General features: G+C 36.0%; 1 protein-coding gene across 2 annotated transcripts; it reads left to right on the top strand.

Moving 5' to 3' along the window:
- Positions 1–69: 69 nt before the first annotated feature.
- Positions 70–10,987, top strand: ANKRA2 (ankyrin repeat family A member 2). Of its 2 annotated transcripts, none has more exons than XM_060295885.2 (9): positions 70–554; positions 2,957–3,349; positions 4,203–4,361; positions 6,043–6,108; positions 8,106–8,203; positions 8,710–8,835; positions 9,128–9,194; positions 9,702–9,782; positions 10,364–10,987. In XM_060295885.2, exons 2-9 carry the CDS (start codon positions 3,061–3,063, stop codon positions 10,369–10,371), a joined length of 894 nt encoding a protein of 297 aa, XP_060151868.1. In that variant the 5' UTR covers positions 70–554; positions 2,957–3,060; the 3' UTR covers positions 10,372–10,987. The 2 variants fall into 2 exon arrangements, with proteins under 2 accessions (XP_060151868.1, XP_030701497.1); XM_030845637.3 differs by having other exon boundaries at positions 72–554; positions 10,356–10,984.
- Positions 10,988–11,393: the final 406 nt, after the last annotated feature.

The following is an 11,393-nucleotide window of genomic DNA, read 5'->3' as shown; positions in this document are numbered from 1 at the left end:
CGCAGCCCTGGTGCGCAGGGGCCAGCCCGGTGGGCGGGACGATGGGGAGGAGGAGGCGTGGCCGGAGGGAGAGACCGAGGCCTGGCGCTAGTGAACCAGAGCTGTAGCCGAAGGGACACTGTCTCTGTAGTACTGGAGCAGTAAGGATCTAGCAGCGGCGGGAAAATACCTGAAAGTCCCTCCCTGCAACAGCTTCACCGGTGCGACACGTTTTTTGGCCGGAAACCGAAAGAATAAATCGGAAGTGACGTCGCGGTCAAAACAAGCCGGGGGGTGGGGCCCTGCAGTGAATCTGGCAGCAGATGGGAAGTCCCGACTCGCTGTGGGCTGTCGAAGGCGGTCGCCAGGCCTTTCGCTCCCACACGGTCGGCCTCCGACCCCTATCCCCGGGACCAGCCCGCCGCGGTTGAGCCAGAGTTTCCGCGCTCCCTACCCGAGCCGCGCTGGGATTTTTCGGGCAGAGTTGGCGGGAGGCGACAGAGCGGACTTCCCTCCCTGCAACAGTCTCCCCTCCAGCGGGTTCCTGTCCTGGGACGCCGGGACACCTGTGGGCTGTGAGGCATCATTCATTTTCATAGCACCTTCCTGTCCTTGTAGAACAACTCCAGGATGAGGAAGAACCGGGGGGCTCCTGTTACTAGCACCCACTGTGGATTAACCCAGTTGCCCGTTTTATTTCGTTAGGGTCTCTCTCCCCTTATCCCTGGGCTCTGACAGATTGAGGTGATCCTAGCTCTCCTTGGCCTTACCTCTTTCTCACCGCCTCCTCTTCTCGATCATCTTTTTTTTTCCCCCTTCCTCTCTTATACTTCAAAATTATGGCTTAACCAGTCAGTGTTGCTTCTCCTCTCTGGAGTGGTGCCAAGATAAGCGTTCTGTTTCCACTCCCTCCTCCCCCGAGTACATTTGCTCTTCTTCCCTCAGAGACTGGTAATTCCATTTCTAAACCCTGATTTGTAACATGGAAGATGTTTAGAATTGGAAAGAATATTAGAGATACCTATTTCAACCATCTTCATCTTATCTGAATAAAATGAGTCTTAGGAAACGTGTATGATTTCTCTGTCCAGGGTTGCACAGCTAGTTGGTAGTGATGTTGGGAACGGAAAGCCAGATCTAATCAGCAGATGTTTGTTGAGCATCTTGCAGGCTCATTTCAGGGTAGAAAAGAATACGAACCTTTGTTAAGGTTCAGATCAGAAAATATTTATGGAGTACGTGATAGAACCAAGCACTGTTTGTGTGCGAAAATTAGTAAGAGTGCCCCCCCATCCTAGAGGAGTTTTCAATTTATTAGGAATTTAAATGGAAATTTTCAAGAGAGTGATAAATGCTAAAATAAAGATATATGCGGGTGCTGAGCGAGGTCAGGGGAGTTGCACTTCGCCCAACTCTGGGTAGGAGTCTGTGTGAGATGGCTCTTCCCTCAGGAAACACAGTTCGTATCTTGTAATATACTTTAAAGACCTCTGCATTGCCCCTCCACCTCCATTTGAATCACAACTCATTTTCTGTTTTAGTCTCCTTCTTACCGTTTGCTGAAGTGTGTTGACTTTGTTACTTGTTAACATTATTATTAGCGTTTATTATTTCTTCAACTCTTTCTCCCTTGGAAGTTTTGGATTAGTTTAGTGCTGCTTTTTCTTTTAACGAACAGGGTGATGGAGTCGTGAGCTCCTCTTTTCTCTTCTCTGGAGTGAACATAATGATTACCTGCCCTGACTACTCAAAGGATTGTTATAAAGATAATCTTGGAAGATGTTTTAAAACTGTAAAAGTGATTATCTATAAATGTATGATTTGCCAACCTTTGCTCCACTGTGGTCCTAATGCACTTTTCTCTGTTAGTTCCAATTAATTACAATTTTAAAACACCCTGCACCCTCAAAATTTCTGAGGCAGTAAGCCCTAACATGAAAAAATTAACTGGATGCTATTAATTTTCCTCTTGTCTCAGTGACTATGTGTAAGACAATTATATGCCTTGGAGTTCTTCCTTTTTTTAGAAGCAATTTTAGGTACAATAATGAAATTTCTCTTGAAATTTTATTAAGGTCCATAGGAAAGTGCCAGTGATTACCTTACTGAAAACTCATTTTAAAACAATAGTAAATGATTCAGTAACAGGTGTGCTTCTAACCTCTGTTTTGAGAGTTCGCGTTTATTAAGTTCATGTATTGACAATCTATATTTGGAAAAAAATGAATAATTCTAATTTCTTAATACTTATTACAAAGATTGGGACCAAAAATTATACTTAGATTATAATGTCCTAGAGATGCTAAAGCAAAGGAAGCCAGTCCATAATCTGTACACTTTATTTTTCATAAAAACCTGTATTAAGTTGCTAACACTTGATCTGAACAAAAACTGATTAATGTGTTTTCAGTTCATCATAACCAAAACTTTGTAAAGCCTTTCACTATCCAGGAATCATGGATATTGTAGATGCTGATAGACTTGGGTACAACATGAGTTCTATCTTTTCTTAAATTCAAATTTTAACAGCATGTTAAAAAATAAACCTCAGATTAGAGGTTAAAGTTTTTACATGAAAGGTTATTTTTGTTGTTAGCCTGATTTTTAAAAAATCCATTTGGCAATATTCAGGAATAGGAAAGGGGAGAAAAGGATAAGTAAAATTTGTTGGGACCTAGTGATGGCGGTGAGAATGTTACTGTATTTCATTTGGTCTTTGCCAGGGTCCTGTGAGGTTACTGGTGTATACCCATTTTACAAGTGAGACTGAGGCTTAGAGAGGTTGAGGAGCTTGTACAGATTCACACAGCTAATAAATGGTGAAGCTTGGATTCAGACCCAGGTTTTTCTACCTCTGGAGATTGTATTCTTTCTATTATGTATAGGTGCTAATAAGAGCACTGTTTGCATACGTGATTGAAAATGATTATTTTGTATACATTAAGTTGATATAATACTTTTAATTTTTTTCTTTCAGATGTTTTAATACCCAAATTTGAAGAATACACTGTATGCCATTCTTATAAAACCAAGGGGAAATCATGAAGAAATGTTTTAATTATTGAAACTACAGTTGAAATCATGGCTACATCAGCAAATTTGGATATTGGAGCCCAGCTGATAGTAGAAGAGTGCCCCAGCAGTTACAGTCTAACTGGCATGCCAGACATTAAAATAGAACATCAGCTGGACTCAAATGCAGAAGAAGGATCAGCTCAGGGTGTTTCCATGGGGATGAAATTCATACTGCCTAACAGATTTGATATGAATGTCTGTTCTCGGTTTGTGAAGTCCTTAAATGAAGAAGATAGTAAAAATATTCAAGATCAAGTTAACTCTGACCTGGAGGTGGCATCTGTCCTATTTAAAGGTTGAAAGTTATGGTATAAATATCTGCATTTGTTTTGTTTTTGTTTATTTATTTTTTATTTTTTTCCCTTTCTGATCATGAGATTTTGAGTTTGCGAAGTTTGGAAGTCATCTTTACTTATGATTTTCTAGAATCTCATAGAAACCAAAATTAAATAATTTCATGTTATATAATGTCCATAAGTACATGTTGATTTTTACTTCTTCCTTGACCTTTGTTTATTTACAAATTCTCTAATAAAGTTTATTATTGTACCTTTTAAAATTATAGGAGAAAAAAATTTTGTGCCTTTTGTAAATGAATTAACTCCATGAATATGTGATTGGCATTAGCTTCCAATGCTTTAATACAGTGAAATCTGTCATCATATTGTAGATTTACTTTTATAACAATCTATCGAATAAAAAAAACTAATCTCTGGATAAAATTGCTCAAGATTAATATTGATTTTTTTTTCTGGAACTTTTACTAGTACAGATTTTTTTTTTTTTTTTTTTTTGTGGTACGCGGGCCTCTCACTGTTGTGGCCTCTCCCGTTGCGGAGCACAGGCTCCGGACGCACAGGCTCAGCAGCCCTGGCTCACGGGCCTAGCCACTCCGCGGCATGTGGGATCTTCCCTGACCGGGGCACAAACCCGTGTCCCCTGCATCGGCAGGCGGACTCTCAACCACTGCGCCTCCAGGGAAGCCCACTAGTACAGATTTTTTATGGCAAAAAAATAGTATCACTTGAGAACCAGTTAAAGATATTATACATCTTGTATTTCTTTTTTAATGTAAACATTGACATAGAACTTTGAAATGCTTTGTTATTAAAATATTGTTTTAATGTGTTTAAATTAATTTTACTTAGCTGAATGCAGTATCCATACATCTCCTTCTCCGGGAATTCAAGTAAGGCATGTCTACACTCCCTCTACAACAAAGCACTTCTCACCCATAAAACAGTCAACTACTTTAACCAACAAACACAGAGGAAATGAGGTCTCAACCACACCTCTGTTAGCAAATTGTAAGTATTTCCCACTGATGTATTAGAATATTGTTATTACTAATGTAATGATTTCAAGAGTTTGGCTTTGAAACATTATTTTCATTAAATGCATATTCTGTTTTGGAAAGCTTAAGTGATGTCCTGATACTTTTAGTAATTTAAAACTCTTTCACATATTATTGCATATTCAAATATTTCATGTTTTATGTTTCTCTGTTGAGAACAAATACAGATTGAAATATTAATTCTTAAAACCTTCATAATTTTACTATAAAAACAATGAGTTATTCTGAACTTTGTGCAAAGCAAGACATTGTGTTTTTGTGTTCTTGGAGTGCATTTTATAAACTAGATCACTGATCAACAAATGATTTGTAGTAAAAGCTGAGCGATGTCTACTATAATTTCGAATTTGAATATAATATGAATATGAAATCACCTCTTTAAAAACTTGGAATTTACAATTTTTTAATGTAGAATTATTCTAGAAGAAATAAAATGAAGGGTTTTCTCTGTAAACTAGAAAATATTCTATATAGTACGGGTTTCTTAATGAGAGGAAACCAGTTAGCAATTTGATGTTAGGAATTATATTTGAAAATATAACATAAATGCATCTGTATTCTAAAGCATGGTGAAATATATGTTTTTACTTTGGAAACACTGTGTCCCTCCTGATTTTGAATTGTTTGCTGTAGCAGGTAAGCCAGAACGAGTTCATGACTCTAACTCTACCTAAGAGCCATTTCTGTTTTATTTATGTAAATTTGCATATGCCTCCCAATTGCTTTCCTTTCTGTATTAAGGCCACCCAGTCATATCATCCTAAATCAAGGATCAAGTGATACTGATTTTTAAGATGAACTGTCATAGAACAGTACCTGTTTGGCTTTGTTTTAAAATAAAGAGATTGTCTTAAAATATTCCAACCATAGCATTTTTTTTTTTTTGGCCACGCCAAGAGTCTTAATGGGATCCTAGTTCCCTGACCAGGGACTGAACCCCGGGGCCCCACAGTGAAAGCGCCGAGTCCTAACCACTGGACCACCAGGGAATTCCCCAACCATAGAATTTTTGGGAAAAAAACTAGGGATCATGTGGTTCACATACTTCATGTTAGACAAAAATGTTTAATCAGGTCTCCAGGGTCACACAGCTAATTAGCCACAAATAGGTCTGTACTCAAGAATTTCCTGTCAGCTAGTTTTTAATTTACTATCTTAGTCCTCCAAAAGTTAAGAAATACCCATGGCCTCTTGAAATAATGATATTTGGGACTTAAATGAATACAGTCAATTAAAAAACAAGAGTCTTTCAGACCCAACTTCCTTATACTTCCTTATAAGTTTGGATAAAGAGATACCATGTTAAAAATTAAGTACCTAAACCATTTCTTTAATTCATAAGATCAGTAACAATTTGCATTGTTAATAATCAAACAATTTGCACATTCACTGATAATAACACTTTGCAGATGTCAGAATTACCTTAAACATATATGAGTCAATTCTCAGACTCTTAGATATTTAAGGTAATTCTGACATCTGCAAATGTTAGGCTATATTTTAAGTTAGATTTTTTTAAACAATAAAATGATAGTTCGTGTTTTGGAAAGGAAAATTGCTACACAGGCATGAACAATGAGATGATGAAAGTGTACCTACAGATATACATGAAACTTTTTATGGTATTGTTTCAGCTTTGTCTGTTCACCAGTTGGCTGCTCAGGGAGAGATGCTCTACCTGGCTGCTCGTATTGAACAAGGTACTAGCCTATTTTTTTAGATGTATTTAGAACAAATTTAATAGGATTTATCAGATTTGTTATTGTTTTCTTTTTATACAAGAAAGTATAAAGACAAAAAAAATAGTTGCATAACCTCACCAGGCAGATAACCCAATAGATACTTTTAAAAAAATAGTAATATAAGGTATAGAAGTTAAAGCTTCCCTTACCACCCTCGCCTTTTCTGCAGAAGCAAACATTATAAGTTTCTTATATTTTCAGAAGACTTTTCTGGAAAATATTTATACTTGGGGCTATATGTGAGAGTATAGTATATATGTGCTTTTTTTTATTTACACAAGAGGGAAAATATACACACTGCATTGCGCTTTACTTTTTTCACTTAAATTTTGAGATCTTTCCATATAAGCACATAAAGATCTATTTCATTCTTTTTAATAGGTCTGTGATTTTGCATTGTATTGCATATGCGTATACTATGTTTTTTATTTTTAACTAGTTCCCCTAGTGGTAGTTGATTCCAGTTTGTTTCTATTAAATAACAATATTGTTGGCATTCTTTTAAAGTATATCCATAGGGTAAATTCCTACAAGTATATTTGCTGGGTCAAAAGGTATATGAATTTTTATTTTTATATACATTGCCAGATGTTTGCCCTGTCATCACACCAGAGTTAGTGTTTCTACTTCCCCATACCCTCACTGACACAGAATATTATCAGACTTTAATCTTTGCTAATCTTATGGGTGAAAAATGGTATTTCATACTGGTTTTGTTTGCCTTTTTAAAATTATGATCTATTTGAACTTCTTTTTGTGTGAACTGCCTGTTTTATATTGATTTATATGAACTCTTACCTAAATTAAAGAAGTTCACTTTTTGTTTATGTTGAATCTAGTTTTTTCCCAGTTTGCCATTTTTCCTTTGACTTTATGATGTTTTCAAACACAGGCTTAACATTTTTAAGTGGTAAATTTATTTTTTTCTTTGTGACTTCTGAGTTTTATATCTTGCTTAGAAAAGATTTCCTATTCCAAGATTATAAATAAATTCACTCATACCTTATTCTAGAACTTCTGTGGTTTCTTGTTTACATTTCAATCTTTGACCCATGTGGAATATGTTTTGGTGTAATGAGGTAAAGGTGGAGCTTAACTTTTATTTTCATTTTTCAAAAAGTTAGCCAATTGTCCCAACATTATCAGTTGAATGCAGGGCATATGATTAAAGAGTGGCTTTTTTTAATCATGTCATTCTTTTATAAGAAAGACTTCATCATTATATTCCTATTTGTTTATAAACATTTGAAGGTTTTATTCTCAATCTACTAAATAAATTTAGGGAAAAAACTGTGGACTTTATACCTGGTAGACTGAATCTAGGGAACAAAATGGGTTTTGAGGTAGAATTGCATAGAAATGTGTTTCAGATTATTCAGTCTTCATTCATATTATATTATGTTAGCAAACCACCAAAAATTTTAAGAGACTCAAAGGCAGCAGTATTGGCTAGAGAGTAAAAATAGCTTTACTAATTTGGGGCTTTTTATAATATGTATTTATGTAATGCTAAGGGCTGTCGTATAACCTCATTTTTATTGTGATCCTCCCAGCTAACTACTGAGATAAGCAAGGTATTATTCTGGATATTAGAGGAATTAAATAACATGCCCAGAATCACACTGCTAGAAAGTGACAGTCAGGATTCAAACTCTAGTCTCCTGATTCTGAGTCCAGTGTTCTGTGGACTGCCCTGTACCTAGCATTATGTTGTGTCTGGTAGTTTATACTTTAAATAATATGCTATTTGAACTCAGCTACGTACCTTGAGGCACAGTTTAATGCATTGAGACTGCAAATTGCAAACACACACAGCACTTCAGTGAACACAAGTCAGCACAAACGTGAACCTCATTGGGTAATATAGTCACCTTTTTAGAATGCCAGTATTTTCATAGAGATATTATTATGTGGTTGTTAAATTAGATCACAAAAATTGCTTTTCTTTTAAATAGAAAATGTTATCAATCACACGGACGACGAAGGATTTACTCCTCTGATGTGGGCTGCAGCACACGGGCAAATAGCTGTGGTAGAGTTTCTACTTCAGAATGTAAGGAAAATGCCTCAGAAAATGTATATGTACAGTTACTTAAGTTCAGTTAAGTATTTAGTAAAGTTTTTACATCTCCAGCCAGCTAGACGTAATGGTAGAGGATACAAAAAATGTTTACATGCTCTTCATATTCCTGTGGAGCTTACATCTGGTTGAGCAGGCAAGTGTTAGTCGTCCATGAAGCTGGAGAGAGAAGTGAGTGCCCAGCCCCGCTAAGCACGATGGGAACAAAAGTCCTGTCAGCCCTGTAGGAGAAGCTTCTTGGAGAAGATACAATTTGACTCCAAAGTGACAAGATAGTTAGGATTGAGGTAGAGGGAGGGAAGCAGGCCTTCAGACAACCTTGATAACAGAACGTCCAGGAGTAGAAGTTTGTGTTCTTTCTTTATTAACCCCAGAACATTACCTGACCTAAGTGTTGAACTGTAATTATTATTGACAGAAATAACAATATTCTTGTTTTCATAAACTGAAAAGTCTTTTATCTCTATTTCCCACTGCAGGGTGCTGATCCCCAGCTTTTAGGAAAAGGTCGAGAAAGTGCACTGTCATTAGCCTGTAGTAAGGGCTACACAGATATTGTCAAAATGCTGCTGGATTGTGGAGTTGATGTAAATGAATATGACTGGGTGAGTCTGTAATACTGATTTTTAAATTACTGGAACAAACTCTAGGATTTATTTGGTTTGGGGAGACATGATAAGCTTTATTAAACCCTTGGAAGAATAATTAATTACCTTAGTTAATTAAACAGCTGGGAGAAAAAGTCAATGTCCTAAACTCAATTATTAGTTCTGATTAAGTATTCTTCACAAAATATTAAAATTACCTTAAAGTACTTTTACATGCCCAATTCACAGGAGCATTAAATTATTTGAATCTTGCTCACCTTGAAAAACTAAATCACCTTTCCTTTTGCAGAATGGAGGGACGCCTTTGCTTTACGCTGTACATGGAAATCATGTGAAATGTGTAAAAATGCTCTTAGGTAAGCAGATAAAAGTGGAAATATTTAGAAAATGCCACATGAAGACATTATTTTTTACAAGCTAGCCTCAAGAGAATCCTGAACTATCATTAAATACGTTATTCACCCCTGGCGCACCTGCTGCCCTAAGGTTCCCATGTAAGCCGTAGCTCCATCACGCAGCACGCCTGCAATCGCAGTATCTGTCCTTATTGCTTTCCTTTTAGGGATCACATGTGAATCCTCGGCTCTTTTCTCTGTCCACAGTGTCTTTAAGCCTGAGTGCTGTCTGTAGTGGTGTATTAGTTTCAGTTGCTCTAGAGGATGCCTGTATGTTTGAAGTGTCTTCCCTCCGACCCACCAGAGTGAATTCTATGCCCTCTGTGTACTCTGTACTTTGTCAGACCATCCTGAAAATACCTTCCAAATTTGCAGAAAATCTGTCCCGCTAATTGCGCATGAGCCAGTGATAGACAAACATATCCATATTTTCATTTTATTTATTTAGATTTTTCTGTTTTGGTATAGAAAATGGAGCTGACCCAACAATTGAAACCGACTCTGGATACAATTCTATGGATCTAGCTGTAGCCTTGGGCTATAGAAGTGGTAAGTGGTTTAGAACTCTCAGGTTTCATTTTAGTAAAGTTATATAATAATACAAACCAGTGGTCCAAACTATTCTCATCACTTGCAGTTATAGAACATGCATGTTATCCTAACTCCTGACATACTTTCAACTGTGGGCAAAATCAATAGATTCCTACAAAGTCTAGAAATGAGTTTGTTACTATTACTTTTCACCATCCCAAATAATTAGTTGCTGGAGGATACGTGTACACCTATTTACAAGATGTGTTTAACATTTCATAGCAAACTATTTATAAAATGCTTTATAGTTGCCCTTTCTCTGTTCCTTAGAACAACCTTGTATTCTGGACTCTCCTTCAGTTTCAAAATTTAGAAACCAAGAACAGAAAACCCAGTAACTTGGACAATTACTAAAGTCAGTGACAGACTTAAGTTTGAAGTATTGCATTGTAATCTTATTGCCCTCAGACTATGATTATATCCTAATTAGAAATTATTTTAGGAAAATGTTGGTGATGTTAAGTTGAATTTGATAATTTTTAAAAATTTTGTAATCAACATGCTGTTGTCTTGATCACATGTGTGTTCTAGTTCAACAGGTTATTGAGTCACATTTACTGAAACTGCTTCAGAACATCAAGGAGTAGACATAGTCATCAGAAAGTGTTGTCTGCCCTTCCGTTTACTTTTGGCCCTTATAAATGATAGTTTTGTTTACTTATAAATTTTTACCTCAGTTGCAATATTGACTGATTTTTAGTAAGTTTTAATAAATATTCCTCTGAGTAATTCACTGGTTTATAATAAAATTAATGTTGATGCTTTTTTATAAATGTGTTTTACCACATATTTAAAATTATAAATGAGTGTTTTGTGGCATGTAAATTTTTATGGTACAGATAGTTATCTGTGTTTGTATCAAGTGCTGTAATTTAACATTTTTGGAAATTATTCTGCACTATTCATCTTCACTCTTGTATTAACTCATTGACTTTATATAGAGTTTGCTATAAATCCATAGGAAAAAAATTTGTTATTATTGAATTTAAAAATGCACAGTGTGGTTGTTTACAAAATGATATTATAAATGAATAAAGTACTTTTCTTCTGTTAGTTTGCATGCAGGTTGTTCTTTTTCCATTGCATAAGATTATTAAGGTATCTCTTTGGGATTTTTAGTTTAACCCTTCTGTCCTGCCAGGATACTCCATTAGATCAAACAATATAATTAAAATAAACCAAATGTTAGTGAACAAAGACTTATTGATTGTCATTTCTAGAAATATATTGAGAATATTTTAACCTTGTGAATAAGTTTTCAGTAGGAAAAGCCCTCTGTGAAGGAGAACTCATTTCTTCAATAAAAGTCAGATGCTCTTTAATTCCACTAAAGGAGCATTATAAACTCGTGCTACACCAACATCTGGAAGAGAGCCATGAGCTAGAAGTTGACATGACCACTGAACGTGGGACTTGGGTTAAATCACTTCATCTGGAAAATAGGTGTGATGTCAGTTATGACAGTTGGGTTGTAAGCCACATAAACTTGATCTAGCTAATTTAAGCAAAAAGGAATTAATGGAAAGACACAGAATGGAAGGAAAAGCTGAAGAAGCAGGCAATACCAAA

This window comes from Globicephala melas, chromosome 3, assembly GCF_963455315.2.
Source record: "Globicephala melas chromosome 3, mGloMel1.2, whole genome shotgun sequence".
NCBI lineage: Eukaryota > Metazoa > Chordata > Mammalia > Artiodactyla > Delphinidae > Globicephala > Globicephala melas.
Note: the sequence above shows the minus strand (reverse complement) of the source record. Positions and strands in the feature narration are given on the sequence as shown.

Bases quoted from the DNA above. Each gene is read 5' to 3' on its own strand.
- ANKRA2 (XM_030845637.3), top strand. From the start codon at position 3,061: ATGGCTACATCAGCAAATTTGGATATTGGAGCCCAGCTGATAGTAGAA. The intron at 6,109-8,105 runs GTACTAGCCTAT...TCTTTTAAATAG, and splicing joins GGCTGCTCGTATTGAACAAG to AAAATGTTATCAATCACACG. The intron at 8,836-9,127 runs GTGAGTCTGTAA...TTCCTTTTGCAG, and splicing joins ATGTAAATGAATATGACTGG to AATGGAGGGACGCCTTTGCT.